General features: G+C 44.7%; 1 protein-coding gene across 1 annotated transcript; it reads right to left on the reverse strand.

Annotated features, from left to right (window-relative positions):
- Positions 1-321: 321 nt before the first annotated feature.
- LOC116966233 lies at positions 322-20123 on the reverse strand. Its single transcript, XM_033012379.1, has 4 exons — positions 20078-20123; positions 6045-6143; positions 1437-1778; positions 322-557 (listed from the first exon to the last, which is right to left on the reverse strand). Exons 1-4 carry the CDS (start codon positions 20121-20123, stop codon positions 322-324), a joined length of 723 nt encoding a protein of 240 aa, XP_032868270.1.
- Positions 20124-22055: the final 1932 nt, after the last annotated feature.

The raw sequence follows: 22055 nt of genomic DNA on the forward strand, positions 1-22055 counted from the left end.
CTGCAATCTCTGCATACTATGTTCTGTGTGCTTAAGCAAAGCAAGAATTTCATTGTCCTATACAGGGACACATGACAATAAACTCACTTGAACTTGAACTTGCACCATTCTGCTCTTTTGCTTTTGTTGCATTTTTTAATGCACCTTTTATTATAATTGACTTTATCTGAACAATGAATGTGTTTTACCCAAATGTATATGACAATAAACTAATATGAATCTAAATCTGAATGTGATATTGTTCAGACTACACAGATATAGTGTTATTGATCCTCACGTTGGCAGTGTTCACACATTGTGTACACATAACACTCTAGACACTCATGCTGCATCCTGAGATTCAAGTGTTTCAGAGGTTTGTACATTAGATTTAGCTCGGTGGGATCTGGTGGCAGGAGGTCCATGGACTGTAGTTTTATTCCACAATGCCTTTGCTTTGTCTGCACTGATCTTCAGTGTGACCCTCAGCACGTACTCCTGCAGCCTAGAATATTCTGCAATGGAGATTTCGCTGGGGAAAACATGAAGATCAAAGTTGTTGGATCCAACCTCATTCACTGTATCTCAGCAAACGTTAGAGCAATGACCAAATCCCAATCCCTTTCCACCTGTGGAGAATTATCTACAGGAGGCAAAGGCCTTGTTCATCCTCTGCTAAAGCTCCCAAGCTGTTGGAATGGTTCTGAGTGGCACCAACTTTTAGAAGTAAACTTCATTTATTAATATTGAATATTTCATTTTTGTTTATCATGAAAGAGTCTAATTCTACAATAAGGATTAGTTTTGATTCCTGAAGAGTCTCCACCCCTGCAGGTCCCGGATCCTGGAGCAGTTTTCCCAGTGCCAGTGTTGGGGAATATCAGCATATTCCTGCTCCAGTCCTGGTCTCCACATGGAGAAGTGAAGGGGAGCGCTGGCAGATTCACCGCAAGAACTGTCAGCAAGTTGTGGAGTTCCTCGTTGTGAAACACATGGGTGGAAGTCCTGAAGCTGTTCATATTCACACAGGTAAATGCCGGCTGTTCACTGTGACACTACTGGTGCAACCGGCAACACTCTGACCAGTGAATGCAAACAATGTTTAGATGTAACTGGATTGATACGTTTGTCCATTTGTCCCTGTCCTGTCTCCCCCGACCGCCCTCAAGGTGGGAACTCTCCCACCAGTGTAAGTTCCACAGATGATGGACTTCCTCTGGGATCACAACCAAGTGAGGCATGGACCTGGTTCACTGGGTAACATTGAGCAGCAATGTCACTCACTCGACAATCTCACCCCAGGCCCACAGAATCAATGAAGAAAAATCTTTCCCCCAATTGTTTCATTGGGAGATTCATCGGGTGGAAGAAGTCTCACAATTCCCGACATATTTCATCATTACATGTGACATTATTTACAGAGAAACATATTGTTGATCCATGTCTCACCCACTCACCTTTCATTCCATATATTTCATATTGTTTCAGGATCTGGTTCCTCGGATGTGTTTCGGTCAAAGTGAACAATCCTGACCATTTAAATCTGGGTTTTGTTATTGCCAGATTACCAGTATGGTCATCCACATCCACCTCCTGGTTCTTGTCTGTGTTTCCCCAGCCATTGCCCCACTGTTTGCTCCACGTGCCGTTGTACTGGTAGCGGAGAGATACCACTGTCTGTTTTCCCCGCCCTGAGTGTGGTTCCCATTCCCAGACAACAGTGTCACTCCCAGGATTGTCCGGTCTGTTTAACACAATGTCGCCTTCATTATCCAAGAAATAAATCTGATTTCTGATTTCTGTTGGAAATAGGAAAATTGTAGGAATGAACATTTTAAGCACATTTCCTCCACTCCATGCCTGTAATTATTCATTTTGAATTTCATTTATTTCCAGACTCCAGTTTTGATCTCCCACAGAACCTCCAGTGAGACGGACACAGCTGGCTGGAATAACCTGGCCTGATCCAGGGATACTTCATAACATGAGAAGAGTGAGTGGGAGAAAGACGAAGGGCGTTTGTGACGGTGTTCCATGTGACGGGGTTTCCTGATGTGGGTGGAGATCAGGCCGATCCTGTACACACCGCATCCCCGGCCCTTGTCGGACAGACCTGGGACAGAATAAACATGTTCCTGCCTCCCTGCCTGCTCCTCATTCCACAGTGAATTACAACATGGAACAGTTCAGCACCTGAACAAGCCCCTCGGCCCACAAGGTCTATGTCGAGCATAATGCCACAACCAACTCTTATCTACCTACACATAATCCATATCTCTCCATTCCCTGCATGTCCATGTGCTTATCCAATAGTCTCTTAAATCCCATTCACACATCTCCCTCCATCACCACCAGCAGCAACGTTCCAGCCACTCACCACACTGTAAAATACTTGTCCTTCACATCTCCTTCACACTTTGCCTCTCTCACCTAAAAGCCCCCCATGCCCTCTTGTATTTGATATTTCCATCCTGGGGAAAAGATTCTGACTGTCTACATTGACCTTGCCGCTCATAATATGGTATCATTCTATCATGCCTCACTTCAATGTCTAGCATTCCAGAGAAAACAATCCAAGTCTATTCAACCTCTCCCTGTAGCTAATATCCAGTAACACAGGCATCATTCTTGTCAACCTCAGCCCTGTCTCCAAAGCCTCTGCATCTGCATTTTTGGGGCATCCAGAACTGCATGTAATGCTTGAAATCCAGCCTAACCAAAATCCTACAAAGCTGTATCACATCCTGACTTCCTGACTCTTATACCCAATGATCCAACCAAAGGCATGCCATCTGCCTTCTTTGCCACTCTATCTGCCTGTATTACCATTTTCACAGAGTTTGGGACTTGGATCCCAAGGCCCCTCTGTACATCAATGTTGTTAAGGGCCTTGCCGTTAATTGTATATCTTCCCCTTATATTCAACCTCCCAAAGTGCAACACCTCACAGATGCTTGGATTAAATTTGATCTGTCATTTGTCCACCCATTTCTGTAGCTGGTCTAAATCCCATTCATTACTTTACAACAGACTTTGATACTTTGACATCATTGTTCACAGTGCAGCAATCTTGTTCTCATCTGCTAATGTACTAACCAACCCATCTACATTTAAATTCATTGTATAAATGATGACCGACAGTGGTCCTGGCAGAGATCCATATAGATCTCCACTGGTCACAGATACCCTGCCTGAATATTGCCTTTTCCTCTGTTTTCTAGTCTGCCCATTCTGAATCCAGACAAACAATTCAATGTTAATCCCATGTTTATTAATCTTCAGCATCAGTCTATCATGGGGGACTTTACCAAGTGCCTTATTAAAATCACTGTAGACAATGCCACGTAAACGTCATGCCCTCTTTAGTCCGCTCATCTATTTTGTTCCAAATGGGAATCAATTCTATCCCAAAGAATCCTTTCCAATTGTTTCCTGCTGTTGTCATGTGAGTCACAGCTCTTTAATTCGCTGAATTCCCTCTCTAAACAAATAAACCATTTAACTCCCATTCCCATACTGATCTTTCTGTCCTTGGCCTCCTCCATTGCCAGTGAGAACACATGCAAACTGAAGAAATCTCACTTCATATTTCTCTTGGGTATCTGACAACCTCATGAACATTGAATTCTTGACTTTCAGGCAACAAATCCCTAAACAAGCCACCCCACCTTTTTACTGACATATTGTTTCCTTTTCCCTTGTTCCTCTCATCCCTGGAGTTATCTGACACCTCACCTACATCCCCTCACTCCAGTTTCAGTTTCCTTCATTTATCCTTGTTCACCTTCTCCTTGTCTACCGTCTTGATTTTAATGTAAGTATAAGAAGCCTTGGAACTTTCTTTACTCCAAAACACCACAGCCATTTTGTGGCCTATGTTCTCCCTTCTAATCGCCCACTTGAGTTCTTTCCTCCTTGCTTTATATTCCTCAATGGCCATCTCTGCTTTCATATTCTTCAACCTTGCATGTGTTTCCTTTCTATTTTTGACCAAATTTACAAATGTATTTGGTCATCTCAGTCCCTTACTTTGCCAGTCTTATCTCTCCTCCTTACTGGAGCTTGCCGGTCTTGAGTTTGGATCTACTGACCTTCAGACAATTCACAATCTCAGACTTGGAGTAACTTAATAACAACTGCTCTGAGTGTACCTTCCAAGCTCCTGCCTAATAATGGTGTCATTTGCCTTGCCTTGTCGTACAGTCCAGACTTATCCCTATTCAAACCAATCTTAAAACTTATGGAGTTGTATTCACTATCTCCAAAATACTCTTTCACTAAAACATCAGTCACCTGGCCAGACTCATTTCCCAACACAAGGTCCATTTTGGATTCCTTTCTCACATTGCACTATTGACAACTGTTATAAAACATCCTATTGGATATACCATTAGTCACCCCCCAATACATCCATTTGTGTAATCTTTCAGTAATCTGTGTCCACATCTGTTCCTCTATTTCCTGCTCACTCTTGGGAGACCTCTCATACAATTCCGTTGGATTGCTTGCACCTTTCTTATTTTCACATGGCTATACCCATATCACCTCAATGGACAAACCATCCAGAGTCTCCACTCTTGAGTGCCAACAAGATCGTTTCCCTGATTAATAGAGCAATCCCCCCATCTTTATCCCATAGAAACATGAAACATTGAGCTGTTAATCATGTCCCTGTCACAACCATAATTCCACAATGACCACAACATCATATTCCACCAACAGCGATCTGGGCTCAAAGTTCATCTACTTAGCCCACAATATTCCTTGCATTGGAATGAACAAACCTCCACCCATCAATCTCACTATATAACTTCACCTCCCTCTGTCTGTCCTTCCTTTGAGACTTACTTATCTTCATCTCCACCTTGCCATCACCCCCCTGCCTCTCCAGTTTAGCCCTCTTGGTAACACCTCCCTGCAAACATATTGATCCCCTCCATTTCAGATACAAACTATCCCTCTTGTAGAGGTGACGTCTGCCCCAGAAGAGATGCCAATGACCAAAATATCTGAATCTGAATCTCTGCCCCCTGCACCAAGTCCTGAGCCATACATTCATCTGTCCTTTCTTCCTATTCCTACCTTCACTAACACATGACACCGGGAGGAATCTGGAGATGACGAGCCCAGCGAGCCTTGATAAAGATCTGTGTGTGTTCTCTGGCCACAGGTGGGTTTGTGGAAGGGTTGGAGAGTTGTTAATGTAGTGAGACTCATGTCAGTGGTAGGGAAACTATCAGACCTCATCCCATTTGTGCCTTCTGGCTGTTCACCTTCATCCTTGAGAATGTCCCACAGCTGCTGGGAGACATCCTGGACCCTGGCACCAGGGAGGCAACACACCATCCTGGAGCCTGGTTTGTTGCCAGTGAATCACCAGTCTGACCCCCAAATATTCTGGCATTTGAATGGAATGGAATTGGTGGCTGGAGAAAGGGGTTGTGGTGGGACTAAAGACAATGGCTTTGGGATTCAAAGTGTTCAGTTGGGGGGCAAGTCTGCTCATCCAGTCCTGGATGTCCCAGGTGTAGTCTAGGAATGTGGAGACTATGGAAGGGTCGAGGGAGGTGCTAGCGAGATCGAGCTGGTGTCCACAGTCAACTTGTGGAAGCAACGGTGAAACTTCAGCTGATGTCACCGAAGGGCAGCATGAGGATGAAAAATAGGAGGGGTCCATGGTAGATTGTCGGAGGCTGTCCGAGGGAACTGTGCTGGAGCGTGAAGTGAAGACATTGCGGATAGTTCTCGGGCTGCGACTGGATCGATAAGTCGAGGGCAGTTCCACCCACCTGGACTGTGATGAGGAGATGTTGGGGAGGATAGTGTGGACAACCGTGTCACACTACTCACCGGGGGCCATTTCTGACTTTGAAAAGGACCATGTTGGGGCAGGGGAAGGGGAGGGAGGGAGCTAATGGGAGAGGCTCAGAAATAGAGGTCCAGCAAGGATGGGGTGGATTTGTGGGACGTGGAGAGGAAAGTGAGATTGACAATAGGGTGCGGGTTTACACGGACAATGATAATTAATGCAAGGTGATTGTGGCCGGTGAAGAGAAAGTACTTACTCTGTGTGGAAACTGGTCGAAGCAGGAAAACAAAGACACCGAACATCAAACCAGCTGGCAAACTGATGCAGAGAAACCTGGGCCTCATTTTGTGGATTCCTGTGGGAAATAACAGAGAATTTTAGACGGAGCCAGTTTGAGACACATATCTTCTGTGCATTTGGAGTCCACGTTGATAGCTCACGAAAGGTGGCAGGACAAGTAGTTAGGGTAGTGAAGAAGGCGTGTGGTATGTTTGCCTTCAATGTTAAGGCCATTGAATGTAAGTGAGGAAGTGTCTCTTTTGTTTGTAATGATAAAACTTCAATTGCAATACCTCTGTTCTGGTGCTGCTCACTGTGGGTCAAAGGCTGGATTATAAGGACAGGAACATTGCCCCATCTCCAACACACTGTTACTGTGCTGAGGAATGAAGCAACCATATGTCAAAGTGTGGTCCATCAGGGAATGTTGGCACCTGACTGATCCACTCCAGACTGCAGGAAAATGTGCTGAGGGACACACTGAAGCTTGGTGCAACCAACATACAAACTCTGTGGGGGAGGATCACAGTCTAGGGACCTTCTCCTGCTGGACATTGAGGGATGAGTCTGGTGGGTACACCCCTCATACAAGGGAAGGGATATCACCACAGGGGGCCACATGAGTGTTAAGGGTGTTTATTGTAAAGATAAATGCTAACGCTATTGAGTATGACACTATTGAATGTAGAGACACTGAAAGTGTCTGAAGATGTTGTTATGTTGTTTTAGATTTGTATAAAACAAGGAACTGCAGATTCTGATTTACCGAGGAAAGACACAAAGTGCTGGAGTAACTCAGCGGGTCAGGCAGCATCTGTGGAGAACATGGATAGGTGACGTTTCACAGAGTGCTGGAGTAACTCAGCTGGTCAGGCAGCATCTGTGGAGAACATGGATAGGTGATGTTTCACAGAGTGCTGGAGTAACTCAGCGGGTCAGGCAGCATCTGTGGAGAACATGGATAGGTGACGTTTCACAGAGTGCTGGAGTAACTCAGCGGGTCAGGCAGCATCTGTGGAGAACATGGATAGGTGACGTTTCACAGAGTGCTGGAGTAACTCAGCGGGTCAGGCAGTATCTGTGGAGAACATGGATAGGTGACGTTTCACAGAGTGCTGGAGTAACTCAGCGGGTCAGGCAGCATCTGTGGAGAACATGGATAGGTGACGTTTCACAGAGTGCTGGAGTAACTCAGTGGGTCAGGCAGCATCTGTGGAGAACATGGATAGGTGACGTTTCACAGAGTGCTGGAGTAACTCAGCAGGTCAGGCAGCATCTGTGGGGAACATGCCTAGGTGATCGTTTGGGTCAGGATCGTTTTGTTCAAAAATAGTTTTGTAAATTGTTTTTATTCTGCCTAAAGTTTATTTTAAAATGTAAAGGAAAAGTGAGTTTAGAAGGACTCATGCTCATTCAGTAGATTATATAGATCTGACAGATCCCAAGAACAATGAGGGATTCTGCATTTCCCCAAATCACATTCAGGATCTGAAGCAAAATACAGAGCAATGGTCAAGGCTGCATTAAGAGCTTTTATGCAATTCAACCACAATGATTCGTCTATTTTGAGCTCTGGGCTGTTTTACTTCCTGATTTCTTCTCAACTAAGGGGAGTAGGAGGCAACCGTGGCTGACAAGAGAAGTTAGGGATAGAATAAAACTAAAAGAAAAGATGTATAACACAGCAAAGAGTAGCCGGAAGCCAGAGGATTGGGAAACTTTCATAGGACAACAGAAGGAAACAAAACGGGCAATACGGGCTGAAAAGATGAAGTACGAGGGGAAGCTGGCCAGGAATATAAAGAAGGACAGTAAAAGCTTCTTTAGATATGTTAAGGGAAAAATAATAGCAAAGTCAAATGTGGGTCCCTTGAAGGCAGACACGGGTGAAATTATTATGGGCAACAAGGGAAATGGCAGAAGGGTTGAACAGGTACTTCGGATCTGTCTTCACCAAGGAAGACACAAACAATATCCCAGATGTACTGGAGGACAGAGGATCTAAGGGGGTAGAGGAATAGAAATAAATTTGCATGAGGCAAGAAATACTGTAGTATTGGGTAGGCTAATGGGACTGAAGGATGATAAATCCCATGGACCTGATGGTCAGCATCCCATGGTCCTCAGGGAGGTGGCTCTAGAAATAGTGGATGCATTGGTGATCATTTTCCAATGTTCAATAGATTCAGGATCTGTTCCTGTGGATTGGAAGATTGCTAATGTTATCCCACTTTTCAAGAAAGGAGCGAGAGAGAAAACGGGGAATTATAGACCAGTTAGCCTGACGTCGGTGGTGGGGAAGATGCTGGAGCCAATTATAAAAGATGAAATAGCCACACATTTGGTTAGCAGTAACAGGATCGGTCCAAGTCAGCATGGATTTACGAAGGGGAAATCATGCTTGACTAATCTTCTGGAATTTTTTGAGGATGTAACTAGGAAAATGGACAAGGGAGAGTCAGTGGGTGTAGTGTACCTGGACTTTCAGAAAGCATTTGATAAGGTCCCACATAGGAGATTAATGGGCAAAATTAGGGCACATGGTATTGGGGGTAGAGTGCTGACATGGATAGAGAAGTGGTTGGCAGCCAGGAAACAAAGAGTAGGGATTAACGGGTCCCTTTCAGAATGGTAGGCAGTGACTAGTGGGGTACCGCAAGGCTCGGTGCGGGGCCAGCAGTGACTAGTGGGGCAGTGCAAGGCTCGGTGCGGGGACCAGCAGTGACTAGTGGGGCAGCGCAAGGCCCGGTGCGGGGACCAGCAGTGACTAGTGGGGCAGCGCAAGGCTCGGTGCGGGGACCAGCAGTGACTAGTGGGGTACCGCAAGGCCCGGTGCTGGGACCAGCAGTGACTAGTGGGGCAGCGCAAGGCCCGGTGCGGGGACCAGCAGTGACTAGTGGGGCAGCGCAAGGCCCGGTGCGGGGACCAGCAGTGACTAGTGGGGCAGCGCAAGGCTCGGTGCGCGGACCAGCAGTGACTAGTGGGGCACCGCAAGGCTCGGTGCGGGGACCAGCAGTGACTAGTGGGGTACCGCAAGGCCCAGTGCGCGGACCAGCAGTGACTAGTGGGGCAGCGCAAGGCCCGGTGCGGGGACCAGCAGTGACTAGTGGGGCAGCGCAAGGCCCGGTGCGGGGACCAGCAGTGACTAGTGGGGCAGCGCAAGGCTCGGTGCGGGGACCAGCAGTGACTAGTGGGGACCGCAAGGCTTGGTGCTGGGTCCGCAGCTATTTACAATATACATCAATGATTTGGATGAAGGGATTCAAAGTAACATTAGCAAATTTGCAGATGACACAAAGCTGGGTGGCAGTGTGAACTGTGAGGAGGATGCTATGAGAATGCAGGGTGACTTGGACAGGTTGGGAGAGTGGGCAGATGCATGGCAGATGAGATTTAATGCGGATAAATGTGAGGTTATCGACTTTGGTGGCAAAAACAGGAAGGCAGATTACTATCTAAATGGCATCAAGTTGGGAAAAGGGGAAGTACAATGATACCTGGGGGTCCTTGTACATCAGTCTATGAAAGTAAGCATGCAGGTACAGCAGGCAGTGAAGAAAGCAAATGGCATGTTGGCCTTTATAACAAGAGGAATCGAATATAGGAGCAAAGAGGTCCTTCTGCAGTTGTACAGGGCCCTAGTGAGACCACACCTGGAGTATTGTGTGCAGTTTTGGTCCCTAATTTGAGGAAGGACATTCTTGCTATTGAGGGAGCCCAGTGTAGGTTTACAAGGTTAATTCCCGGGATGGCGGGACTGTCATACGCTGAGAGAATGGAGCGGCTGCGCTTGTACACTCTGGTGTTTAGAAGGATGAGAGGGAATCTCATTGAAACATATAAGATTGTTAAGGGTTTGGCCACGCTAGAGGCAGGAAACATGTTCCCGATGTTGGGGGAGTCCAGAACAAGGGCCACAGTTTAAGAATAAGGAGTAAGCCATTTAGAACGGAGATGAGGAAACACTTTTTCTCACAGAGAGTTGTGAATCTGTGGAATTCTCTGCCTCAGAGGGCGGTGGAGGCCGGTTCTCTGGATGCTTTCAAGAGAGAGCTAGATAGGGCTCTTAAAAATAGCGGAATCAGGGGATATGGGGAGAAGGCAGGAACGGGGTACTGATTGGGGATGATCAGCCATGATCACATTGAATGGCGGTGCTGGCTCGAGGGGCAGAATGACCTCCTCCTGCACCTATTGTCTATTGTCTATTGTCTATTGACTGAGATCACCTGGAAATCTCTTTGCATCCTCTTTGCTTCTCCTAATTACTCTCAGTTTCATGTCATCAAACTTAGAAATATTAAATTTACTTCCTTGTCCAAATCATTAATGTACATTGAAAATACCAGGCTCAAGCAATGGTTTCAATGATGGCTCATTAGTCACCATGTGCCACCCAAAAGAAGTCTCGGTTCCTCGCCTGCCAGAGAATTTTCAATCCATCCCACTTGAACATTGCCAAATACACATATTTTAATATTCCTTGTTGATCTTTTACGCATGCCTTTATCAAAGACCTTCTGAAAATTCAACACATCCACTTCTTCCCTGAAGCAAATAAACCCAGAACTAATTCCTGGAGGAACTCAGCAGCTCAGGCAGCATCTGTGGAGGAAAATTATTCATCCAACAATTTCTTTTGTTTCAAGATCAAACATTGTTTTGGAAAACAGATACAACAAACAAGGTTATATTGAAATCTTTTCATACAACAGGTAGGAAACAGGAAATTTGAAATGTGGGAAAGAATAAAGTGCATTTGAATAGTCAAGAGAAACATCGCTATTTTAGATTTTAATCAGTCGGATGGAGCAAAAATAATGACATTTGTTCCGTTTTTAGTGAAGACACCATCATTGTAACAGGAGAACACATTTCACAATAAAATTTGAAGAAGTACATCAGTTTTGCAAACTACATTTCAATCATTTAATCCCGTTTATTTAATCCACTATTACCAATGAAGAATAACGTGTGAAGTTTACTGACCTTCTGCAGAGGAACTTGTGTGGAATTCTGGAGAAGTAGCAATGTGACTTTGAGCCCAGCACAGGACAAGCTGAGGTTCTCTCACACTGCACAGTAACTGACGCTGCCTCTTGTCAAACTCAATGACACTCCCCCTCCAGCTCAGGGTTCCCGCACCACTGGTGTTGATACAAATGGGTTAAGATATACAACAAATAAAGACTCCATCTGGAATCGAACTTGCACCTTTGCGATTTGGAACATTTCGAATGGATCTCAAATGGGAGAAACATAGAAACATAGAAACATAGAAATTAGGTGCAGGAGTAGGCCATTCGGCCCTTCGAGCCAGCACCGCCATTCAATATGATCATGCCTGATCATCCAACTCAGTATCCTGTACCTGCCTTCTCTCCATACCCTCTGATCCCCTTAGCCACAAGGGCCACATTTAACTCCCTCTTAAATATAGCCAATGAACTGGCCTCGACTACCCTCTGTGGCAGAGAGTTCCAGAGATTTACCACTCTCTGTGTGAAAAAAGTTCTTCTCATCTCGGTTTTAAAGGATTTCCCCCTTATCCTTAAGCTGTGACCCCTTGTCCTGGACTTCCCCAGCATCGGGAGCAATCTTCCTGCATCTAGCCTGTCCAACCCCTTAAGGATTTTATAAGTTTCTATAAGATCCCCTCTCAATCTCCTAAATTCTAGAGAGTATAAACCAAGTCTATCCAGTATTTCTTCATAAGACAGTCCTGACATCCCAGGAATCAGTCTGGTGAACCTTCTCTGCACTCCCTCTATGGCAATAATGTCCTTCCTCAGATTTGGAGACCAAAACTGTATGCAATACTCCAGGTGTGGTCTCACCAAGACCCTGTACAACTGTAGTAGAACCTCCCTGCTCCTAAACTCAAATCCTTTTGCTATGAAAGCTAACATACCATTCGTTTTCTTCACTGCCTGCTGCACCTGCATGCCCACTTTCAATGACTGGTGTACCATGACACCCAGGTCTCGCTGCATCTCCCCTTTTAATAGTCGGCAACCATTTAGCCACCAAGAGAGCTCCAGGTGCTTTGCTGCATCTGCTGGGCCTGATGTTCCACCAGACAGTACATGCAATCCAGGGGGGTCCTGCCATTTCATGATGAAAAAACATCCATAGAGGGTTGTGTTCATTAAACATGCTGGCAATTCCATTCCACCCATTCGGATAAACTGAACCATTCCCGGAGAGAGGATTGGCCCTGGTGAAAGGAGAAAGAACATACTGTTTCCTCACTTGCCTCTTCATGAGAAGGAGCCCACAGATTTCACCATGGGAAAACTAACATTGTTGGTGTCTTGACCAAAAATCATAATATTTAAATTATTGTTGCTACTTCCCACTGATTAAAAAATAAAATAATGGTGTTTCTCTCTAGTAAATGTTGCTCTTTATTCATTAAAACATATTTCAATCTCCAACCTGGTTTGGTGTTTCCAGGTTCCAAAACAGTGTTTGGATATTTAAAATAATTTATGCGATAAGACAATATATTTTTGAATGTATGTAAGTGAAATGATGGCAAACATATCTATTGTAGATGATGGTGATGTACCGTGTAGAATAGATAAGGGAGAAGATGTGGAGACACAAGAGTTTGTAGATTCTGGAAACACCAGCAAAGAGCAAACTGCTGGAGGGAATTTGTGGATCAGGAATCATCTGTGGAAGTAAATGGACAGATGACCATTCGCAACTGAAGAAGGGTCACGAAACACAGGGTCATCTGTACATTTACCTCGACAGATGCTGCCTGACCCACTGAGTCCCTCCAGCAGATTGTTTTTGTTTGTTTCAGGGAGAACAAGTCGATGTGTCCAATTTTCAGAAGGTCTTTGAATATTAAACATGTGGATTAGGCAATATTAAACAGGCATGAATTGAAAATAATTTGGCAGACAGGAAACAGAGAGGAGACTTTGTTAGGGTGGCAGGTGGTGATGAATGATCCAGCATCAAGCCAGTTCTTGAGTCTGTTATTTTCAATGTTCATCAATGGTATTGACAAGGAAACAAATTGAATGTTTCTAAGTTTGATGACATGAAACTGAGAGTAAACAGGAGAAGCAAAGAGGATGCAAATAGGTTTCCAGGTGATGTCAGTCAGTTGAGTTACTTGTCAAATATACACAGATGCAGCAGAGAGTCATAGAGCTGTAGAGCATGGAAATAGACACATCAACCCAACACACACATGCTGACCAAGATGTCCAACTGACCCCATCACAATTGGCTGTCCCTGGCCCATGTCTCTCCAAACATGTCTTTGTGCTCTCCTTACCGGAGAAAGGGTTTTTCAGCCACACATGTAATGCAGCCAAGGCTGACCAGACTGATTCCTGGAATGGCAGGACTAATGTGTAAGGAGAGGAGGAGCTGACTGAGCCAGTAGTCACTGGAGTTTGGAAGAGTTAAACATGACCTCTGTAAATTAAACAACATTCAAAGCAGAGCTTGACAGACTCGATACATAAAGATATTTCCAGTGACTGTAGGATCTGGAACAAGGGGTTTTGGACTCAAGATAAGGGGTGAAACATTTAGGGCTGAGACATTTCTTCATTGTGAATATGGTGAGCCATTGAAATTCACCCCACAGAAAATGGTAGATGGCAGGTCACTGAATCTTGTTCAGTAGGGGATAGATTTATTTGACATAAAATGCATCAACATTTATCGGGAGAGAATTGGAATATGAGAATGTTTTGAATGATTGAACAGGCTCAAAGTGACAAATAATGCACCCCTGATTCTCTTTTGCATGTTTCAATAGGTTTTGGGATAGTTTGATGTTGTCTTTGTCCTTCACAATTCTGATGTTTATTTACACATTGTGAAATTTAGTCAGATAAAAAACAGGAAGTGAAACAGCCCACAGGTCAGAATAGACGAATCATTGTGGTTAAATTGCAACAGCTCTTCCTGCAGCTTTGACCATTGCTCTGAATGTTGCATCATGTCCTGAATGTGTTGGGAAAAGGCAGAATCCTTGCTCTCTTCAAACCTCACATTCTTTATATTCAAAAATAAACTTTATTTCACAATTATGCCAAACTAGTCTGAAGAGTCCCAACTGAAAACTATCCTTGTTCAACAGGAATGCTGCCTGCCTGACACACTGAGTTACTCCAGTATTTTCTGTCTTTCCTTGGTAAAACAGCATCTGCAGTTCCATAATTCTATACACAACTAACACAAATGCTTTTGGTGTCTATACATTCAATAATGTCACACTCAGTAGTGTTTGTACCTGTCTTTACACAATATACTGTCATTTGGCCCCCTTGGGTGATATCCCTTCCATTGTATGAAGGTTGACCCACCAGACTCAGTCCTCAATGTCCAGCAGGGGAAGGTCCCAAGAAAGTGATCCTCTCTAATAGAGTCTATAAGTTGGCTGCACAATCCCTCAGCAAGAAGGCGAATGGTATGTTAGCATTCATAGCAAAAGGATTTGTGTATAGGAGCAGAGAGGTTCTACTGCAGTTGTACAGGGTCTTGGTGAGACCACACCTGGAGTATTGCGTACAGTTTTGGTCTCCTAATCTGAGGAAAGACATTCTTGCCATAGAGGATTTGAGTATAGGAGCAGGGAGGTTCTACTGCAGTTGTACAGGGTCTTGGTGAGACCACACCTGGAGTATTGCGTACAGTTTTGGTCTCCTAATCTGAGGAAAGACATTCTTGCCATAGAGGATTTGAGTATAGGAGCAGGGAGGTTCTACTGCAGTTGTACAGGGTCTTGGTGAGACCACACCTGGAGTATTGCGTACAGTTTTGGTCTCCTAATCTGAGGAAAGACATTCTTGCCATAGAGGATTTGAGTATAGGAGCAGGGAGGTTCTACTGCAGTTGTACAGGGTCTTGGTGAGACCACACCTGGAGTATTGCGTACAGTTTTGGTCTCCTAATCTGAGGAAAGACATTCTTGCCATAGAGGGAGTACAGAGAAGGTTCACCAGACTGATTCCTGGGATGGCAGGACTTTCATATGAAGAAAGACTGGATAGATTCGGCTTGTACTCGCTAGGGTTTAGAAGTTTGAGGGGGATCTTATAGAAACTTACAAAATTCTTAAGGGGTTGGACAGGCTAGATGCAGGAAGATTGTTCCCGATGTTGGGGAAGTCCAGGACAAGGGGTCACAGTTTAAGGATAAAGGGGAAATCTTTTAGGACCGAGATGAGAAAAACATTTATTTTTCACACACAGAGAGTGGTGAATCTGTGGAATTCTCTGCCACAGAAGGTGGTTGAGGCCACAGTTCATTGGCTATATTTAAGAGGGGGTTAGATGTGGCCCTTGTGGCTAAAGGGATCAGGGGGTATGGAGAGAAGGCAAGTACAGGATACTGAGTTGGATGATCAGCCCTTCTAGTCCGTGCCGAACACTTATTCTCCCCTAGTCCCATCTACCTGCACTCAGACCATAACCCACCATTCCTTTCCCATCCATATAACTATCCAATTTATTTTTAAATGATAAAATCGAACCTGCCTCCACCACCTCCACTGGAAGCTCATTCCACTCAGCTACCACTCTCTGAGTAAAGAAGTTCCCCCTCATGTTACCCCTAAACTTCTGTCCCTTAATTCTCAAGTCATGTCCCCTTGTTTGAATCTTCCCTACTCTCAGTGGGAAAAGCTTATCCACGTCAACTCTGTCTATCCCTCTCATCATTTTAAAGACCTCTATCAAGTCCCCCCTTAACCTTCTGCGCTCCAAAGAATAAAGACCTAACTTGTTCAACCTTTCTCTGTAACCTAGTTGCTGAAACCCAGGCAACATTCTAGTAAATCTCCTCTGTACTCTCTCTATTTTGTTGACATCCTTCCTATAATTAGGTGACCAAAATTGTACACCATACTCCAGAATTGGCCTCACCAATGCCTTGTACAATTTTAACATTACATCCCAACCCAAAAGAATGTGGTCTCTATATCACCAGCATCCTCAAGGAGAGACAACCTGCTATCCTTATATAGTCTGTGATGTACATGACCAGGGGGCACAATAATGTGGGTGACTGTGAAGTGACTCACAATTGGATCAGTTGCAGGATAATTCAGGATGGCACGAAAGTGTCCACATTTAGTGGAAATATTAAAACAATGGGAAATGTTCAACTGTTTTTGTTTACCAGTCCTATAGAGCTGCATTCTGACATACCATACACTTTATTTTCCACCCTGTCTACTAAGCACAATCCATACCCAGAATTGTTTGGTCATGTTAGTGGAGTGACACAAATTGACCCAGTTATTCACCATCATAACTTGGAAATACATTGCTGGTCCTTCATTATCTGTGGGGCCTACTCCTATCATTTACATCATTTACTAGACACCTCATTTACTAAACACTCGAAATTTAGTTGAGATAAAAAATAGCCCAGAGCTGAGAATAAACAAATCATTGTGGTGAAATTGCAAGACAGATCTTCCTGCAGCTTTGACCATTGTTCTGAATGATTCAGGACATGATGCAAAATTCAGAGCAATGGTCAAACCTGCAGGAAGATCTGTTGCAATTTAACCACAATGATTCGTCTATTTGGCCCTGCTGAGTGCCCCCCACCCCCCTGGACTGTTCTCCCTCCCTCGGATGGTCACGTCCCACACACACATCTACACTTTAGTCTGTTTGAACTGTTTTGACTATTTCACTGTTCTTTTACAATCCATGTTCTCTAGGTATCAAAATCTAAATCTAAAACTTATTAGTTATTTAAATTATGACATCGGATGGAAGCTGCAAACCAAATCTTGTTGCATTTATGTGTAATGACAATAAAATATATTATTATTGAAGTGTATAATCTCTGTGCATCAGTCAGGACTCTCTGCATTACAACCATGCCCCAGTGTGCAGTGAATTTGACCCTAATGCAATGTTTATACCCTGTTCAAAGTGTAATATCTCTGTGCATTAGTGAGGATTCTCTGCATTGCAACCAAAGATATAGCAAAGATCCTATATTCTTGCTATATGATCTTTGATTGCAACCATGCCCCAGTGTGCAGTGAATTTGACCCTAATGCAATGTTTATATGTCCAGTTTAAAGTTAATATCCCACCCCTCCCCTCCCCTCCCCTCTCCTCCCCTCCCCTCCCCTCCCCTATCCCCCCCTCACCTTGAACCTGTGCAGTTGTGTTTAGTGAAGAGATGACTCTGTCCATGTGGGAGCTTCATGCTGACCCTGTGGCCACAGAGTCCAGTTGTCCAGTGGCCACAGTGTGAACTGGTTCACTAATGGACAGATGTTGAGGAACAGCTGGCTTGACCCACGCCCACTGATTGCCCACAGCTGGTGATGTTGGGGGAGTCCAGAACCAGGGGCCGCGACACACATAGAGAGTTGTGTGAATCTGTGGCCATTTGGGACTGAGACGAGGAGAAACTTTTCCACCCAGAGAGTTGTATGAATCTGTGGAATTCCCTGCCACAGAGGGCAGTGGAGGCCAAGTCACTGGATGGATTTAAGAGAGAGTTAGATAGAGCTCTAGGGGCTAGTGGAGTCAAGGGATATGGGGAGAAGGCAGGCACAGGTTATTGATTGGGGACGATCAGCCATGATCACAATGAATGGCGAATGGTGCTGGCTCGAAGGGCCGAATGGCCTCCTCCTGTACCTGTTGTCTGTTTCTAATCTCTGCATCACATCTATACTACAGCATTTAATATTTATATCTCTCTAGATTCAAGATTCAAGTGAGTTTATTGTCATGTGTCCAGGATAGGACAATGAAATTCTTGTTTTGTTTCAGCACAACAGGACATAGGTGACATGAATACAGAACAGATCAGTGTGTCCATATACCATTATATAAATATATACACACATGTATAAATAAACTGATAGTGCAAATATACAGATAATGGGCTATTAATAATCAGAGTTTTGTCCGAGCCAGGTTTAATAGCCTGATGGCTGTGGGGAAGTAGCTATTCCTGAACCTGGACGTTGCAGTCTTCAGGCTCCTGTACCTTCTACCTGAAGGTAGCAGGGAGATGAGTTGGGATGTCAGGACTTTCATATGAAGAAAGACTGGATAGACTCGGCTTGTACTCGCTAGAATTTAGAAGAATGAGGGGGGGATCTTATAGAAACTTACAAAATTCTTAAGGGGTTGGACAGGCTGGATGCAGGAAGATTGTTCCTGATGTTGGGGAAGTCCAGAACAAGGGGGCTCAGCCCCCTGCTGTACTCACTCTATACTAATGAGTGCTCAGCCCCCTGCTGTACTCACTCTATACTAATGAGTGCTCAGCCCCCTGCTGTACTCACTCTATACTAATGAGTGCTCAGCCCCCTGCTGTACTCATTCTATACTCATGACTGCGTGGCCAGTCACGTTGTGAACTCCATCATCAAGTTTTAAGGATAAGGGGGAAGTCTTTTAGGACCGAGATGAGAAAAACATTTTTTTCACACACAGAGAGTGGTGAATCTCTGGAATTCTCTGCCACAGAAAGTAGTTGAGGCCACACAGTTCATTGGCTATATTTAAGAGGGAGTTAGATGTGGCCCTTGTGGCTAAAGGGATCGGGGGGTATGGAGAGAAGGCAGTTACAGGATACTGAGTTGGGTGATCAGCCATGATCATATTGAATGGCGAATGGTGCAGGCTTGAAGGGCCGAATGGCCTCTACTGCTGCACCTATTGTCTATGTTTCTATGAGTGTGTGGCCAGGATGGTGTGTGGGTCTTTGATGATGCTGCCAGCCTTTTTGAGGCAGCAACTGCGATAGATCCCCTCGATGGAGGGAAGGTCAGAGCCGATGATGGACTGGGCAGTGTTTACTACTTTTTGTAGTCTTTTCCTCTCCAGGGCGCTCAATACCCAGTTTAAAGTGTACAATCTCTGAGCATCAGCCTGGACTCTGCATTGCAACCATGCCCCCAGAGTGCAGTGAATTTTACCCTAATGCAATGTTTATACCCAGTTTAAAATGTACAATCTCTGTTCATCAGTCAGGACTCTCTGCATTGCAACCATGCCCCATTATTTAATATTATGTCTCTCTAAATACCCAGTTTAAAGTGTATAATCTCTGTGCATCAGCCTGGACTCTGCATTGCAACCATGCCCCAGTGTGCAGGTGAATTTGACCATAAGGCAATGTTTATACCCAGTTAAAGTGTATAATCTCTGGCATCAGCCTGGACTCTGTGCATTACAACCATGCCCCAGTGTGCAGTGAATTTGACCCTAATGCAATGTTTACATCCTGTTTCGAACTACTTCCCTCCGGCAGGCAGGCGTTACAAGGCCTTCTAACGCCGAACCTCCAGACTCAGGACCAGCTTCATCCCGAGCTATAGCTGCTCTGAACCGGCCCCTGCTGAGTGTCCCCCCACCCCCCTGGACTGTTCTCCATCCCTCGGATGGTCACGTCCCACACACACATCTGCACTTTAGTCTGTTTGAACTGTTTTGACGATTTCACTGTTCTTTTACAATCCATGTTCTCTAGGTATCTAAACCTAAATCTAAAACTTATTAGTTATTTAAGTTATGACATCGGATGTAAGCTGCAGATTAAATCTTGTTGCACTTATGTGTAATGACAATAAAATATATTATTATTGAAGTGTATAATCTCTGTGCATCAGTGGGGGCTCTCTGCATTACAACCATGCCCTGGTGTGCAGTGAATTTGACCCTGTTGCAATATTTATACCCAGTTTAAAGTATACAATCTCTGTGCATTAGTGAGGACCTGTGCATTACAACCAAAGATATAGCAAAGATCCTATGTTCTTGCTATAGGATCTTGATTGCAACCATGCCCCAGTGGCAGTGAATTTGACCCAAATGCAATGTTTATATGTCCAGTTAAAGTTAATATCCCAAAAAAAGAAAAGAAAAAAGAGACGGCCTGAAGCGAACCCAAGAAAAGCCTCTGAGAAGCCTCCTCTCCTCTCTCCTATTCTCTCTAACTACTCCTCTCCACCCCTCCCTCTCCTCCCCTCCCCTCTCCCCCTCTCACCTTGAACCTGTGCAGGTGTGTTTAGTGAAGCGATGACTCTGTCCATGTGGGAGCTTCACGCTGACCCTGTGGCCACAGAGTCCAGTGTCCAGTGGCCACAGTGTGAACTGGTTCACTAACGGGCAGATGTTGAGGAACAGCTGGCTTGACCCACGCCCACTGATTGCCCACAGCTGGTGATGGTGGGGGAGAGTCCAGAACAGGAGGGGCCGCGACAAACCAGAGTTGTGTGAATCTGTGGCCATTTGGGGTGGAACTGAGATGAGGAGAAACTTTTCCACCCAGAGAGTTGTGTGAATCTGTGGAATTCCCTGCCACAGAGGGCAGTGGAGGCCAAGTCACTGGATGGATTTAAGAGAGAGTTAGATAGAGCTCTAGGGGGAGGAGAGTCAAGGGTATATGGGGGAGTAGTAGGCAGGCACGGGTTATTGATTGGGGATGATCAGCCATGATCACAATGAATGGCGAATGGTGCTGGCTCGAAGGAGCCGAATGGCCTCCTCCTCCTGCACCTATAGTCTACGTTTCTAATCTATGCATCACATCTATACTACAGCATTTAATATTTATATCTCTCTAGATTCAAGTTCAAGTGAGTTTATTGTCATGTGTCCAGGATAGGACAATGAATTCTTGTTTTGTTTCAGCACAACACGGACATAGGTGACATGAATACAGAACAGATCAGTGTGTCCATATACCATTATATAAATATTACACACATGTATAAATAAACTGATAAAGTGCAAATATACAGATAATGGGCTATTAAGTTTCAGAGTTTTGTCCGAGCCAGGGTAATAGCCTGATGGCTGTGGGAAGTAGCTATTACTGAACTGGTTGTTGCCAGTCTTCAGCTCCTGTACCTTCTACCTGAAGGTAGCATGAGATGGTGGGATGTCAGGAACTTTCATATGAAGACATAATTTGACTAGCGGGATAGAATCGGCAGAGGTATACGATAGAATTAGATAGAAGATTGAGAGAGATGGGCGAGATAGAGAAACTTACAAAATTCTTAGGGGTTGGACAGGTAGATGCAGGAAGATTGTTCCTGATGCTGGGGAAAGTCCAGTCAGGAATAGGTTCACAGTTTAAGGATAAGGGGGAAATCTTTTAGGACAGAGATGAGGAAAATATTTTTCCACAGAGAGTGGTGAATCTGTGGATTCTCTGCCACAGAAGGTAGTTGAGGCCACAGTTCATTGGCCATATTTAAGAGGGAGTTAGATGTGGCCCTTGTGGCCTAAAGGGATCCAGGGGGTAGGAGAGAAGGCAGGTATAGGATACTGAGTTGGATGATCAGCCATGATCATATTGAATGGCGAATGGTGCAGGCCTTGAAGGGCCGAATGGCCTCTACTGCTCACCTGGACGTGTGCTATGTTGTCTATCTTGTGTGGGCAGGATGGGTGGGTAGGTGATGATACTGAAAGCCTGTTATTTAGAGGCAGAAACTGATAGATCACCTCGATGGAGGGGAAGATCAGAGCCGATGATGACTGGTGGGTTTAACTGGCAGTAGTGTTATATCTTTGTAGTCTTTTCCTCTCCAGGGTGCTCAATACCCAGTTTAAAGTGTATAATCTCTGTGCATCAGCCTGGACTCTCTGCATTACAACCATGCCCCCATTATTTAATATTATATCTCTAAATACCCAGTTTAAAGTGTATAAACTCTGTGCATCAGCCTGGATTCTGTGCATTGCAACCATGCCCCCAGTGTGCAGTGAATTTGACCCTAATGCAATGTTTATATGTCCAGTTTAAAGTGTATAATCTGTGTGCATCAGTGGGGACTCTCTGCATTGCAACCATGCCCCCAGTGTGCAGTGAATTTGACCCTAATGCAATGTTTATATGTCCAGTTTTAAGTTAATATCCCTATGTGCATCAGTGGGGACTCTCAGCATTGCAACCCTGCCCCCAGTGTGCAGTGAATTTGACCCTAATGCAATGTTTATATGTCCAGTTTAAA

Source organism: Amblyraja radiata, chromosome 36 (genome assembly GCF_010909765.2).
Source record: "Amblyraja radiata isolate CabotCenter1 chromosome 36, sAmbRad1.1.pri, whole genome shotgun sequence".
NCBI classification, from domain to species: domain Eukaryota; kingdom Metazoa; phylum Chordata; class Chondrichthyes; order Rajiformes; family Rajidae; genus Amblyraja; species Amblyraja radiata.

Bases quoted from the DNA above. Each gene is read 5' to 3' on its own strand.
- LOC116966233 (XM_033012379.1), bottom strand. From the start codon at position 20,123: ATGGACAGAGTCATCGCTTCACTAAACACACCTGCACAGGTTCAAG. The intron at 6,144-20,077 runs GTGAGAGGGGGA...TATTTCCCACAG, and splicing joins CACACCTGCACAGGTTCAAG to GAATCCACAAAATGAGGCCC. The intron at 558-1,436 runs GTGAGTGGGTGA...GCTGAGATACAG, and splicing joins TGAAATATATGGAATGAAAG to TGAATGAGGTTGGATCCAAC.